At 48.6% G+C, this 15983-nt stretch overlaps 1 protein-coding gene and 1 long non-coding RNA gene across 3 annotated transcripts in view; one reads left to right on the forward strand and one right to left on the reverse strand.

Annotated features, from left to right (window-relative positions):
• Positions 1-10691, reverse strand: part of PRMT8 (protein arginine methyltransferase 8) — a 97257-nt gene extending 86566 nt beyond the window's left edge. The window contains exon 1 of one of the 2 annotated variants that reach the window (XM_017862829.1): positions 10195-10691. In XM_017862829.1, the coding sequence (XP_017718318.1) occupies positions 10195-10269 (75 nt within the window). In that variant the 5' untranslated portion in view covers positions 10270-10691. The remainder of the gene's footprint in view (positions 1-10194) is intronic. The other variant, XM_017862847.1, reaches the window with a different exon arrangement.
• On the forward strand, positions 9086-12968 carry LOC108522569 (uncharacterized). The gene is made up of 2 exons (XR_001883527.1): positions 9086-9173; positions 12251-12968. It is a non-coding gene; the product is annotated as an uncharacterized LOC108522569 (long non-coding RNA).
• The last annotated feature ends 3015 nt before the right edge of the window (positions 12969-15983 follow it).

Raw genomic sequence — 15983 nt, forward strand, 5'->3', positions numbered from 1 at the left:
TATAATCCCACAGGGATGAAAGTGAGATCCCAAATTAGATCTGACTACCAAACTCCCCCCTGCACCATTCTGGGTCAACAACTTTAATTTGGGACAAAAAGGGGAAAGAATACAAAAATTAGCAGGTCGTGGTGGCGGGCGCCTGTAATCCCAGCTACTCAGCAGGCTGAGGCAGGCGAATCACAGGAACCCGGGAGGCGGAGGTTGCAGTGATCCGAGATCGCACCGCTGCACTCCAGCCTGGGCCACAGGGCAAGACTCTATCTCAAAAATACAAAAACAAAAAAAGGCCGGGCATGGTGGCTCACCCATGTAATCCCAGCACTTTGGGAGGCCGAGGCAGGTGGATCACGAGGTCAGGAGATCGAGACCGTCCTGGCTAACACGGTGAAACCCCATCTCTACCGAAAATACAAAAAAATTAGCCACTCATGGTGGTGGGCGCCTGTAGTCCCAGCTACTCGGGAGGCTGAGGCAGGAGAATGGCGTGAAACCGGGAGGCGGAGCTTGCAGTGAGCCGAGATTGCGCTCCTGCACTCCAGCCCAGGAGACAGAGCGAGACTCATCTCAAAAAAATAATTAAAAAAAAAAAACAAAAGGAGAAGAAAAAGAATTCTAACAAAAGGAATAGCATGTGCTATATACAGGTTTATTTTCCTGACTCATTCAATAAAAGTAGTCATCAATTTTCTACTACGTACCTGTGGGCAAAAACTGAACTAATGCATGTTAATAGAGAACATGCCTTAATTAGGGCCCTATCTACACTTCTGATGGGCTATAATCGTTTGTGGAATTCTTTGACTGAGCCTCCCCAGAGAATTACTGTCATAACTGCTTGTCAGAGAGAGATGAAATCCTTGAATTTAATGTGACTGTGGGAATTACAGTCTTTCATTTTCTGGGAGACCCAGGCTTGAAAGGCCACCACTTTACTTTAGCTAACAAGAGATGGTCTTTCACAATAGAGTGACAAATGGGGCCCTAATTGAGGAATTTGTTAACAGCCTTCCCTTTATAGTGGCATTAGCCCAATTTGGCCTTAGCTGTGCCACTCACACAGCTTATATTCTGTGGGATTTAGTGCCAAGAAGACAGGGAATTTAACTCAATAATTAAACCTCCAATTTGTCATGTCAGCCTCGGCATCTCTCCTATCTCCTATCCATGCCTCAGTTTCTCAGTAGGAACACAGGGGAAAGTCACCAATCAGTCCAGTAATCAACATGTAGGAATTGAGCAAGGCTTGAGTGGGGCGTCAAGCCCGAGAGAAGCTTGAGATAGCATTGTCTACCCCCAGGGAGCCTCCCGTAGAGCATGACCACTTCTCTTCCATACCCCAATTCCCTCACACCTGTAGGAACTCCATCAGGCTTCATTTTCATCTGATAGGTGTGGACGGACACCTGAGTTCTACATCCCAAAGCTGAGAGTGAGCCTGGAGAGTGGCAGGCAGCCTGTGGGTCACAGAGGCTCTCTGTTCCTCCTATAACTGGGGGCTTCACATGGCACAGTGGACCTCTGGGCAGGGAAGCTAAAGAGCCCTGCCTTCAGCTGCTTTCTTGACTCCACCTGGCTGACCCGAGACTGAATTCCCTGAATCAAAGGTGTCTTCCCTCAACTGCTCTGCTCCCGCCCGTCCCAGTGCTGCTTCCACAATGTCACCAAAAATGCCCTGTACTTATCTGTTCTCCTTTCATCCACTATTGGGTAAGCCCAGATTACTGATAAAGCTAATCTTTCTTGAGTATTTACCATGTGCTAGACATGTGCTTTATGTGAAATAACCCACTTAGTCCCTGTGATAACCCTATGGGATAATGCACTATTGCCCATACGTAGCGTAAAGGATGAGTCCCACACACAGTTAACTGCAGTAAGTGGTGCAAACTGGGAAGCAGCAGAGTTGAGCTTGAACCCAACTAGTAACCCCGCACTAACCCCAGAGCCTACACAATTAACCCCCACACAAAACTGCTGCAGGCTGAGAAGTTGGTGGCCTACATGGCTTATTCATTGTCCTTCCTACCCTCCAGAATAGCCCTTCAAATACACTGCTGATCAGTGCCCAAGTCTGCCACTAAAGTAATTCCTCTGACAACTACAAAGCAAAACCACTGGGAGGATGAGGGGATCTAACCCAGGGAGCCTATTACAGGGCCACAAGCTCCTGTCAGTTGGAGGCTCATTTCCACACCTGGAAGTGTATCTTCCAAATCTCCAGGTGGGTAGGAACTGGTGTGGAGCAAAGGTTAGGACAAGCTTGGGGTTGGGAGTGTGGACAAGAGAGAGGAAGGGGGCCATGTCAACAGCAGAGGGCATTCCAGCTCTGCTACTTACTGGCTCCATAATGTTGATCAGGATAATTAAACTCTGAAAATTTCAGTTTCCTTAATTGCAAAACAGAATAAGAGTTGCTTTGCAATGTTGTTGAGTAAATTAAATAAGGCAATGTTTACAAAGTTTACACACCACCCAACACGTAATATGTATGTTACAGTGGTAACTCTTGCTATAGTGATTGCTACTGCCCAAGGAAAAAGCCATGATAAAGACCGTGGGAAGCCAGTGGGTGCAGTGTGCAGCTACATGAGAAGCAGGAAAGGGATAAGGGAGAGAGACCACTTTCTCAGACTTTGCAACTCTTCTGAGGCCATTCATCAACCATTTGCTATATGGCAGGCACTGTGCTGGGTAACGTCATGGGTTGAATTGTGTCATCCAAAAAGATGCGTTGAAGTCTGAAACCCCCAGTACCCGTGGACTGTGAGCTCATTTTAAAATAGGGTCTTTGCAGATGTTATCAAGATGAAGTCATATTGGATTAGAGTGGCCCCTAATCCAACAAGACTGTTGTCCTTATAAGAAGACGTATAGACACACGCAGGAAAGAATACACTGTGAGGATGAAGGCAGAGACCAGATGATGTGTTTACAGCTAAGAAATGCTGAGCATCGTTGGCCACCACGGAAAGCCAGAAGAAAGGCAAGGAACAGATTCTCCATGAAGACTTTGAGAGGAACCAACGCTGCTGGCATCTGGATTTCAGACTTCTGGCTTCCAGAACTGTGGAAGAAGACATTTCTCTTGTGTTAAAGCCACCCAGTTTGTGGTACTTTATTACAGCAGTCCTAGGAGGGTAATACAGGTGATGAAACTACAAAGATAAATTTTAAGAAACAAAGTTCCTGTCCTGGAGCCTTCAGTATTCATTTTATCCCAGTAAAGTAGCTGGATGAGAGTCCAGATCTAAGACTGATGGCCTAGGATCAAACTTCCAAAGAGCTATACTTTGTTAGACAAGTACATTGTCTACTGGGTCCAGCTAGGAACCCAGGCCTAGGGATAGTTTAGATGCACAGGGAGAGTGAGGTGACGGCTGTCCCTGCCACAATTATGTCAGGCCCCTGTCACCCACACGGCATAGTATTGGAGACTGTGAAAGTGAGGATGGCAAGATGGCGGTGGAAGCAAGAAAAGAAGTCCTGGAAAAAGGAAAGCGGGGCTGGTGTCTCTTCCTAGGTTTCTTCCAAATTCACCATTCCACATTCTTCCTCCTGTTAATTTCTCCACCCTTTCTCTTCACATTTTAAGTTTCTACTCTGGTTCTTCTCATGCCTTCACAGCCTAGCGGATGAGAAAAAGCATTTTGGCGATTAGAAAACCAGACTTTGAGCTCCAGCCTCATCATTTACCAGCTGTGGGATTTTGAGCAAATAACAGTAACTCTCTGTGCTTCAGTTTATTAATCCAACAATGGGGATAGATGTAATTCACAGCATTACACACAATGCAATGTGATAAGCGAGCATTCTAAGTTCTACAAGAAGGAGAGAGCTCTCGCTATGCACGATTCCTAGACCTTATGGAGAGAAACACTGATCTTAGACAGTACAGATCAGGATATACCAGAAAATTGGCACAAAAAATAAAAACAATAGATGAGATGCTATGTTTAAAGGAGGTATAAAGAGCATAGACCCAGGAGTCCACAGGGTCTCGACCCCAACACGGAAGAGCTCTGTGATATTGGACAAGTAGTTCCTATCTCCTGATTTAAATGATTTGAGTTTCCACCCAGCTTTAAGATTCTATGACTTTATGAAAATATGCACATCAAGCTGTTTGCTCAATATAAAATTACACTTTAAAAAGAGATCTTTACTTATGGGCCACTCATTACAAATATGGGAAAAACTGTGATGCTTGAGGGAATTCTTATAACAAGTGAAGTAAGAAAAGACATTTGATGTGTGAAATATCCAGTGGCTATTTTGGCTGGATAATACTGGAGAGGCAAATCTCAAGCAGTCCTCTCTTAGCTATTCCTATTAGAAGTCTAATATCAGAATATCAGAAAAAGGGATTGGAATCAATTGGAACAAAACCTAGTAAAAAGGGTGGGACAACCCCAAACGGAAAGGTAACCAGCCAGTTTTCATCTCTTTTCAGAATAACATAAACGAAGGTGACTCAGATTGCAATTGAAGAGTTTGAGCTCAGGCTTCAGGGAGAACTTCCCACTACTGAGACACTCGAGGAGTTTGGGGGAAATTCCCTTCTCTGAAGCTTTTTAACAAGAGACCGAGTGGCCAACAATGCATCTTGGGTTTGGTTCTCAGAGACGGAGGCATGGACAGAATGACCTTTCAGAGGTCCCTTCTAGCCTGTGCTCACTCTATCTTGTGACTAAGCCAGTTCACAACAGCACCACCTGCTTGCTTCTCACACACAGAGGCTGCTTTCAATTACCTTGGCTGTTCACGTATTTTCAGGCTGCCCATTTTCCCCCTGCTGGCAGAGTAGACTCCAAGGTGTAAGGACTGTTTTTACAGATTTTGCATGTTCCACACTGGTATGTGATAATCACTTCACATTGCAGTTAGCAAGGAGGAAATGAAAACCACTCCTGAATTGGAGACAGGAGCGCTGTGTTTCACCATCTTTGACAGCCAAAAGCCAATTTAGGACTCTCCGAAAAGCCAAATTCGCCAGGCAAAAAAAGTGGGTATCTTCTTAATTCTCCTGAGCTCACTTAAGGACTGAAATTGGTGTTTGCAGAGGGAGGAAAAAGTGACACAGACTAGGGCTTTATGGATCATTTCAGCTACAGAAATGAGAAAGTGGGAGAATACTTTCAGTTTGCACTTTTTTGGCAAGACTCCTAAAAGCTAACAGGATAATAATCATAAATGCTTATTGAGAACTCACCATGTATAAGGCAATGCTCTAATTCCTTTGCATGAATTAACCCTTTTCATCATCACAACACTCTTAAAAGGCCCAGAGACGATAAGCAACTTGCTCGATGTAGCAACACATCTGCTAGGTCCAGAGCTGGATTGAAAACCAGGAAGTCTGTCTCCATAGTCTACTAGTTAGTGTACACACTCTGCAGAAACAGACATAGATGAAGACCATCCTCAAAGAACTGGGCCTGGTTCTTCCTCTTCCTCAATTCCCTGACCCCTGTAATAATGGGACCACATTCTTCAGCTGAAAGCAACTTCCTGAGGAGAAAGATCTATTAGCCAAAACCACCAAGATACACCATGCCAGAAGTCAGCTCAGTTATCCCCATAACTCACTGCAACCCCTAATCTCATTGTCACACTGTAGGATTTTTTCCAACCTGTAATTATTCCCTCTCCCTGGGCCAGCAAGTCAACAGAACATTAAAAAAAACAAAAAAACAAAAAACAGTCTCCAAAGTGACTCTTTGCTAAAACTGTTACCTGACTCCTGGGGGCTCTCCTTTGAGGTGATAAAACCCTAATCAGGGAGTCATCACCATAAATAATGCATCATGCATCAGACTTTCACCAAGAATCAGTAAAGCAAGCAGTAGCTCAGGAGGGTCCATTATCCCCCATGGTTCATAATTAGGAATTGTGATTAATCCATTTATCTGCTATTCAAATGACTACTCCATAATAAGAGTCAATCATTACTGAATATTGAATAGGTACAGGAAGAACCAAAATGTACCCGTGATTTGACTGGCTTCAGCACCTTGATTCCCAGAATATTTACCCATTTTGAGTTTCAAAGGTCCACAGCAACATAAGTACAGGAGACAGGTGGGGTGGTGGGAGATAGGAATCCCAATTTCCAGAAAGCCATGAGTGACTAAAGCCCAGAAGCCTCAAGAGTTTGTTTACAATCACAAACATCAATTCAGTCAACATTTATTAACATTTATTACTTATTGTGTGTGAGGCCCAGTACTAAGAACAGGATATTCAAAAAAAAAAAAAGTGCATTATCTAATAGACATATAAATAGACACACAAAAAGCCAATTATCTTGCAATAGGAAAAGTGAGAGACAGGGGTTAGGAACACATAACAAAGAGACATCACCCTCCCTGGGGAGAGAGGATAAATGGCAGATCTGGGAAGCCTGCCCAGAGGAGGTAACATTTGAGCCGGGTCTTGCAGGTTGAAAAAGATTGTTTTCCAGAGAGAAGGGGGAAAGAGTGGCACAGGCAGAGGGAAGAGTATGCACAAAAGCATTCAGTTACGCAGTCAGAGGTCTTTTCCGAGATTTGCATGATGCAGGTATTAATGGGCTATGCCCACCATGCTAAGGAAACTGGGCTTTATTCAGTGTCCTGTAGGCAACAGGACAACTTCTTAGCTTTTAAAGAGCTGCCTGATCATGAGCAGATTTGTGCTTCCAAAAGCTGATCCAGTACGGTAGGACTATGAGGGTGGATTTGAGAAGAGGAACAGCAGTTCAGAGGCAAGTGCCTTAGTGAGGGCAGAGGTGAGATGACCTGTCTTGGGCACTGACAATGGGCTGAAGAGGAGAGTGGGACTGGAGGCTTTGCAAATATTCCAGAAGGCCACAGAGGAGGTTTCTGAAAGACACCTAGGGAACAGGGGAGAAGGAGAAGAGGCTGGCAGGAGAATGGTGATTCCCTTAGCTGAGGAAGAGAAGCATAGCTGAGTGATCAGGAGAAAGCATACATGGAACTAACACTACTGCGTGTTTGTCATGTGCTGGGGGCTGTCCTGGCATTTCCTTACACCCATACCTGCCCTATTCCATGAGGAGAATCAGCTCAAGTTAACAGAGAAGGGAATTGAGGTCAGAGTGGTTGAAGAGTGCCTCCGGGGCCACCCATTGCCAATAGTGCCCAGCAAGCGTGTGATGTTGATGCTCTCATGCCCTAGCTGGCTACTTCACTTTGTGGAGGGAGGCTCTGGTCACAATGTAAGTAGTTTTATTCTTCACTTGCTCCCTTCCTGCCCAATGGTTGGAGTATCTCTCTGTATCTTTACCTTGTGAACGAATACCTCCTCCCATCCTTGCCCACCCCCATCACTGCATCTCTCCCTTCCAAAGTATTCCTCTCCGCCCACTCCTCATCTACTCCCATTCACACATGGCATCTTGTTAGAAATAGCAAGGGTAGGGCAAACAGCAATGAATCAGAAGTGGGGGCAATCTGTGTTTCAGGGCTGACTTAACCCACCAGATGACTTTCAGCTACTGCTTGACCTCAGCCTCGGTGTCCTCAACTGTAAAATGGGGATAAGAAATGAATACTCCAGTATTGTTGTGAGGATGGAATGAGATAAACAACAAAAAGGAAAAGGTGGCTACAGGATTATCCATCACAGTTGTCCACCAGAGTGTGAGCCCCCCCGAGAGCAGGGACCAGGTGGTCCTCATGTTTGGAACTTGGGTACCTAGCTTTCCTGGTACAGAGCCGGTGCTTGATAAAGAGACGTGGAATTCAGAACTAGGACCACTACCACGCTCCCCACCACCCACTGACACACATGGAGGCGTGCTCCTGCCGCTCTCATCCACCATAAATGCAGGCAAGCCCACAACACCCCACTTTTAGAAGTGCTGCTCTAGTCCTGGCTTATTCCAAAAACAGCCAGTTCCTGGAGGGAAACCAAGTGATTGTCACGCTGCCTGGATGCCTCCGCTAGGCACGTTTGACCAAGTCTGGGTTCTACCCCTTCTGCAGGGAAGTTGCTAAGAACTGATCCGCCAACCTGGCTCACACCCCTCCAAGGAGCCCCAGCTGGGTCCGTCCCTCCCCGCACTGCATTAGTGGCCCGCACGCGACGTGGTTTTTTGTTTGTTTGTTTTGTTGTTGTTCGCAGGAGCCCGTCCGCCCCTACTGCTGTTTTCATTGATGCCTTGAGCAGAGCTGGCATGTGCAACTGCTGAGAAGGGGGACCGCGGAGCGGCGGGGGAAGCAAGTAAAAATAGCCTGGCGCGCGGTGCTCTGCCTGCTCCGGACGCCTTTAACCCTCGCCGAGGTTGGGAGAGCGCGGCAGCCGCCGCTGTACACTGCGGAACCTGGCAGGGGTCTGCACCCAGACCCCAAGCGGCAGCGGGGGTACGAGGCCAAGGGGCCAGCAAAAACTTTTTTTAGAAAAATGAGCCGGGCGTGGGGTGAGGTGGAAATGCAGGGAGGAAGCGCCTTCTCGCTTCCAGGGCTCCAGCCACCTGGCAGAGACCGCTACGTGCCCGCTCGCTCCACACTTCACAGAAGCGCGGCCTCGAAACCCTGGGCTATTTTTAGAAACCCTTTCGGCAGGTGGGCGATCAGAGCGCGGAGGGTGAGGGGACTGGTAAGGATGGCTTTCTTCTGGGAGGCTAGCCTCCTCGCACTGCACATCATGCCGAATGTCTGCTCTCAGGTGGGGGCTGGGGAAGAGGAAGTGGTGAGGGGACGGCAGGCATGCAGGCTTTGCCCTAACTCAAGGAGACAGCACTCGCTACTGAATGCCCCACTGCTTTCAAGTCCCGGAGCGTGTTTGTTTTGAAATCGACAATTGCCAGATGCATGCTGCTTCTAGTCTCTCGGAGAATGGGGATTTATAAAGCTTTGCTGCCTACGCGGTGGGGTAGGGGTTTTAGCAGCAGAGTTAAGACCTCAAGGGAAGAAGACCAGGAAGGGTCTCTCTACCTTTTTGCACTCCGGCAAGACAGAGGGACAATCCCCGCGCCACACCCCCATCCCCGCCCCCCGCTGCATATGGGTAACCATATGTGAAATGTGCGGCAGCCCCACCAGACACCCAGCTATTAATAGAGCCCGGGAGTTTGCTCTCTGTGTCTTTTTCCTGCCACTGAGTAAGGGATGATCTTCACACACATGCCCCACTCCGCCCCCACCTCGGCGCACCGTTTCTCCAGGAAGGTAAGGGGCCTGCCCACGCTGATCCCCTTCGTGACTACAGGTGCCCAGAGCCTACGGAATAGTCCGGTTGTTGTAATGACAGCGGGGTCAGGGCGAGGCGAGGGATCACAGCCTCGAGTCTTGGGACACAAAGCCCAGCAGGGCTCTCTGCGGCTCAGGGCCAGCTGGAGAGTAGAGAAAAAGGCCGCCGAAGGCGGGGGCCAAGAACGCAATTTGCGGAGCTACAGCGACCTCCTCCAAAGCCCTTGCGGGACGAGCGGCTGCAGACCCTTTTCTCACTGCAGCGGGCGGCGCGCAGCCCCCACAGTCCGCGCAGGCTCGGCTGCGGCAGGGGCGGACGCTGTCCCTGGTGCTGAAGGTGGCCGCGGCCCTTGTGCCCTGCCGGGTTAAGCGCCCCAGAGGCGGCTCTGACATCTGACGATTGCAGACTTCTCTCTGGCCCAGATTTGGGCCGGAGGGTCTGTAGGAGGTGCTCAAGCTCTCCCGCCGGCTCGGCCCCCGCGGCCGGGAGCTCTCCGCGCTGCTGCGGGGACGGAGAGCTCGGGGACCGACTCGAGCTTGAAGGGTAAAGCTGAGGCAGCGGCAGGAGATGGTCAAGACACTGCAGGGAGCAGACCTGGCCCCAGGATTACCCACCCCAGCTCTGCACAAAGCCGGGACCCGGGAGCCCTCACGGAGCCCAAAGGAGAGGGCAGGGGAGCGCGGCTGCCCAGGGTTTGGGACTTGGGGGCAGGAGAAGGGAGCAGCGGGTGGCAGGAGAGGGTGATGGGGTGAGAGTGACTGTTTTGCATTTTCAAAAGGGAGGGGACCTGAGACATGAACTTCCCCCCCACCCCCCACCAACACACACACACACACACACACACACACACACACACCACACACACACGGAGGCCGGCAGAAGCAAGCGGGATGAAGCTGGGGAAAGTTTGGCACTCGGTGCTGAGCGGCGGCGGCGGCGGCGCGGTGGTCCGGGTGGGCGGCGGGGTCTCCGAGAGCCCCTGCTCGCTCGCCTCCTTACCTCGGTGTTCTCGGCCGCGTTCTCCGCCATTTTCCTCCTTAGGAGCAGGCAGCGGGAGGAGTGTTTCATGCCCATAAGAGCCAGCAAGGATTTGGTGATACAGAGATAGTAGAGAAAGAGAGAGAGCTGGTGTAGCTTTAAAAGAGAGAGCGAGAGAATGGGAGAGAAAAATCCAACCCAGCCCCTCTGCTGGAGCGTCAGCCGGCACAGTCAGCCACAGTGGAGTCTGTTCTGCAGTCTCCACTTTGTTTTATTTTCCTCCTTTCTCATCTGCTCCGGATTCCTTCACACAGTTTCAAGTTCTTCTCGTGCCCCCGACCCCCCTCCCCGCCCCTCTCCACCCGCGCTGCGGGCTAAGCGCGAGGGAAGCAGCCCTGAAGGCTCCGCGGCGGCGGCGGCGGTCGCGGATCCTCTCCAGGCTGCTCGCAAAGTCCGGCCGGCCAGAGGCAGCCGCCAACTCCTCTCAACTTCTGCCGATCCGCTGGGCGAAGCAACACGCTTCCTGCGCGTCTCTCCTAGGGGCTGAGCCGGGTGAGTGGGGGCGGGGTAGGAGGTTCGGTGGAGCAGGCGGCGGCTGGGCGCAGACCGAGGGCCCCCAGCGCCCCCGGGCCCGCCCCCTCCCCTAGTCTCCGAGGGTCTTGGCCGCCTCCACTCCCCTGGCGCTGCGCACAACTTGCGCGGAGACCAGGCCCGCGCTGGGGGCCCAGAGAAAGCAGGCGCCGGGCAAGGCTCTTGCAGGTTCTTAGACCCGGTGCGCGTGCTCCCACCTAGGGCGAGCTCCGGGCGAGACCGGGCCACAGTGAACTCGCACCCTCCCCACCCCGTCCCACCCCAGCTCTCCCGCTCCTCTGCTAGTTCCTGGATCCTTCCTTGGCGAATTATGGTTTGGGGAATGAAAGGGTGGGTGTCTGGATGGGGGAGGGTCCTTAACTCCTTCAACTCTAGGGGTAAGTGTGGTGTCATTCTTTATCCTTCTCTCCCACTCTCTGTACCCAAAGCCCTTGGGACTCCAAGCCCCTTTCAGGCTGAGAGGAAGGGGCAAAGGTGGCGGCCAGAGTGGCTTGGGAAAGAGGGTGGGAGAAAGTCAAATGCGAGACTGCAGTGCCCGCCGCCCCCCCAACTCCAGTCTTCCCTGGCAGCCCCCTGCCCACGCATTTCTCTTATTCCTCCTCACCCTTCCCCCACCATCGCCAGATTTTGAAGTCCCTTTTATGGGAGAGAGGGAGGATGTCACGCACCCATCAGGATTCTCTTGATCCTTTTTTAAGGGAGTTTAGGCGGCAGCAGGGGGTGTGAATTTTTATACAATGCATTCCTGTCTTCACTTTGAGAGCTGCTTTTTCTCTGTCTTACTGGCCATCTGTCGGGCAGTGGGAGATAGAACAAAAGCGGGGGACCCCACTCTGCCTCTCCCTTTGCAACAGGACACTCAGGCTGGCTCCTTAAAGCAGCTGCACTTTTAAGCTTTCAGCCTACAAGTCAGGGACTGAGACCTAAAAGATGCTGCCTGAGCACCCAGCTGTCTTCACGTCATCTCTGTACTTGTTTGGGGGAGGTCCCTCCCAAATGCCCTATTTGCTTTTATCATCACCTTTGATAACTGGAAAGTGTGAGCCTGACTGTCCTCAACTAACCCCAGAGTCCATTGAAGAAAAAGGCTAGAATCTTTCTCAGTACGAAATATGCCTCCATCATCTGGTCCTCGGGGAAAGAGAGGATACATTGCACTAAGTAGAGGTGAGAAGTGAGGGATAGAGGAGAGGATGAAGAATGAGAAGGATGAAAATGTAGCAAGAGGCTTGAGTTAATGAGACTGTGTGTGTGTGCATGTGTGTGTGTGTGAAAACTTGAATAAAAATATGACCTTAACCTCCTTAACCTTTTCCCTTCTCAGAACACAGACCTGGGTTAGAGCTGGGGGTGAGTGAGCAGAGTCCTTGACAACACCCAGTCGTTCTTCCCGTTCACATCCTGCCAACGTGCAGAGAGTGGTAGGGAAATAAATGATGTGAATCTGGAGGATGACTTTTCCCCTGTTTAATTCCTTTTTCTCTAGGCATCTTCTCAGAGACAAAAGATTCTCAGAGACATCTAATCCCCTACCAAAAGTGTCTCAGTGTTTGTGCAATCAAAGGAAATCAGAAAAGAAACGATTCTCACCGCTCTGTGGTCCAATCCTCTTATTTTACAAATAAGGACCCCAAGACTGGAGAAAGGAGGACATTTGCCCATGGTCCATCAGCAAGCCGAGGACCCAGCTCCCCAGCTTCCTGACTTTCAGTCCGACACTCTGCCCCCACCCGGCACTGCTTCTGCTTGTGCATCCCTTCTGTGACTAACCAGGGAGGAGGGGAGCTGAAACAAGCTCCCACCGAAATAGGCTGCTGCCTGTGCGTGATTATGTTGCTATGAGAACCTCAGTGGGTGTGTTTCCTCCTTTCGCTGTTGAAATCTTTTGCTTTGCTTGGCTTCTCCCCAAGCACAGACACGTCTCCCTTTGGAATGGGGAGTGGAGAGGCTGAGATGAAGAGCTATATTCTCATGGCAAGAGTTTTCTATCCCAACCCATCCAACCCAGAGCCAGCCTGGGGCTGGGAGTGAAGAGCCTATGCCACTAGGGTGGTTCTATAAAGGCTTGAGTCCAGGAAGGAACTGTTTTGAAAGTGAATACTCTAGTCCCCTGGCGAGCTGTCTTAGAACAAAGAGGTGCTGTTCCTGCTACGTAATCACCTAAGAACAAATTCACAAGCAAGCTAATTATCACTTTAAGAGACTAAGTTTGGGGTGATTTGTTATACACCAAGAGATAACCTGAACATTCACTTCTTATGATAGTGAAAAGTGCCTAGCACAGAGTAGGTACTTTGTAGAACTCTTTTCTCAGCATCCCCACCATTCATGTGAATTCAGTCTTTCTCCATCTCTTCTGCAAAAATACATTAGCGTAGTCTTTTACCAGGTTCATTAGTTTAGTCATGCCACAAACAATTTACTAGGCATCTCTTAAATGCCTAGCTCATTAATAGGCACTAGACTTAACAAGAAGCAACAAAACATATTGAATTGACCATTGATGAGCTCTTAATTTAGTCATGTTGGATGCTTTTAAAGGTACAGATCTTCTGTAGAACTCTTAAGGAGATTTTCATGGGAGGCAAGAAAACACATGGGATGATAAGGGGTTCAGAGAGTTCACTAGGGTATGAGTTAAATGGGTAGTTTGAAACAATAGACCCTACCAGGTAAAGAGGTTCTGAAGACGCATTTTATTTACGTAATTTTTCTTATGCGAGATCTTCAACGCAACAAAAATAAAGTGCATAGAACAATGCCTATCTCATGGAAATTGCACAAATATTATGTCAACATTCGCTAGGCCCTGTCCTAGGCACATGAGTTAAATTTTATATAACACTTACTAAAAACTTACTATATGCCAGAGACTATTCTTGACCTACATGTGTTCTCATGTAGCTGGTTTAGCAGCTCTTTGAAGTAGATATTATTATCCCCATATAACAGATGAGAAAACAAAAACACAAGAAATTGCCCAAGTGGTAGAGGCAAGATTCAAATCTAGGATACTTGATTCCATAGCATAAACCCCAAGAAGTTGACCAGGTTCAGGGAGCAAGACAGTGGTTCTCAACCTTGGCTATACAGTGGAATCATCTGAGAGCTTTAAAAATACCAGTGCTTTGGCTCTACCCCCAGAGAGTATGATTTAGTGAGGTTTGGGCATCAGGATTCTTTAAGTCTCTAATTCTAAGGGACAGTGATGATTGGAGGACAACTGGACAAGAATATCTGCAGACAAAAAGACCTACAGACGAAGAAGATCTCTAAGTTACAGAAGATCCAAAACAAGAACCCCACACTATAAAGAGGTCTATCTCTAACTCAGAGGTTCTTGAGAGGCCTGGACTGGAGGAAAGCTGTGTTGGTGGTTGAGATGAGACTCTTGCGCAGGGTTACAATTAGAAAGGTTATCCAACTTTGTGAGATGCTGCAGAAGAAGTGAGTTTCCTATTACGGGAAAGGCTCAGATTACTTGTGGGCATAGATGATGTAGAGGCCCCACAAACACCAGAACCAGAAGGTTGAGCAAGCCCTCTGAGGTTCCACCTGCCTTGTGCTGGGACTCTGCTATTCTGTCTCCTGTCAACTCTGAGCCCTTGCTGGAAGCCCAGAAGGTGAAGACTGTACCATACTTCATCTCTAGGGGCCAACCAACGCTTCCTTTTGCTGTTGCCCAAAATTAAAGGCCCCTAGAATCAGGAAGCAGCATTCCTAACCTGCGGACCATGCTGCCTGGAAAATCTCAGGCTCTAGCTTGTTCCAACGGTGGTTGCTGCTGAAAGGGGGGATGTATTATGTGGTTTTCTCCTCCTCCTCCTCCTCCCAGGGGACCTCACACATGGCCAGGGTTCACATATGGCCACGGCACTGCAATGAATCCATGGCTCCTCAAGAATCAGGCCACACCCGTGATCCATCACCACCTGATGGCAGCTAACCCAGCAGTGTTCTTAGTGTGTTCCACGCCAGATGGGAGCCATGCCAAGGCTGCAGCAGCCAGCTACCTGGCTGAACCTCCAGGCAGCCCCACACCTGGGCCGTTCTCCTACACAAAAGCCTCTGTGGTCCTATTCCTCCCTAACCCAAGGCCCGATATTCCAAAGAACAACTTGCTGAGTGCTACCAGTACCTGCAAAGCAATTCGAGGTGGGATTATTTTTTTGCCATTAAAACCAGAATGTTATTTCTTCCTTGCTCTGATAATGTCTGATTAAATCAATTCACTGTGGTTTTGTGCTGGATATGATACTATTTGCTTTAACAATATCTGGGAAGCATTTTCTTAGTATAATACTTCTGCATTTATAGCTCAATCCTTGCTGTTTTATTCTAAAAAGTTGAACACTCTTGTTACCTACCTTTCTCTAAGGATGAGAAAGACCCAAAAGATTCTGTTGTGGCTTTTTCTACTGAGTGGAGGTTGTATACTCCACCCCTTTCCTCCTTTTTAAATCTTTCATGAAGGCTCACCTTTTTATGGGAAATCTCTCCAGAATCCCTGAAAGCCACTGGAAGCCATTCAATTTATCCAGTGCAATAACTTAATACATATTTTTTTCTATTAACCTTATGTGACTGTGGGCCAAGCATGTGCTAAGTATTCTGTACTAAAAAGTGAAGAGACCTATCTCTGCATTGGTGACCCTTATCTTCCAGGCAGAGTTGGTTAAATGACTAACTCTAATATACTAAGTGTTATAATAGATTTAGGTACTACTGGGGGTCTTATGCATTGGTTCTCATAGGTTAAATATAGCTATAATCAATGGCTTATAGTCAGGTAGGTCCTGTAAGCAGTATCTATTGATATGGACAGGGAGACCCTGGAGGCTATAGGGCCTCAACCAGAAGCCTGGTAGATTCCAAGTGTGGCTAGAGACACATTCTTTTTATCAAGATACCAAAGTTCTTGTATGTCTTGGAAACTTTCACAGATGAGAAGTTTTACAGCCTTGACTTTCCAAATGCACTGTTTACCAATATCACTTGTGGCATAACACATTGTGATCTGCCTTAGGATAGGGCTGATCTCTGGTGCGTCAGGGCAACCCAACCTGAAAATGCACAATGAGTGGAGGTGGTAAAACAAAGCTGTGATTGAGTCCACCTTTTCCTTTCTGGACCATGTAACCATTCTGATCCCTTTCTTCTCAGGGGATTTTATTTTAATTTAAACTTTGTTAGATTTTCTTTCATTTAAAACTTTACCC

This window comes from Rhinopithecus bieti, unplaced genomic scaffold (assembly GCF_001698545.2).
Source record: "Rhinopithecus bieti isolate Rb0 unplaced genomic scaffold, ASM169854v2 scaffold_2654, whole genome shotgun sequence".
Taxonomy (NCBI): Eukaryota; Metazoa; Chordata; class Mammalia; order Primates; family Cercopithecidae; genus Rhinopithecus; species Rhinopithecus bieti.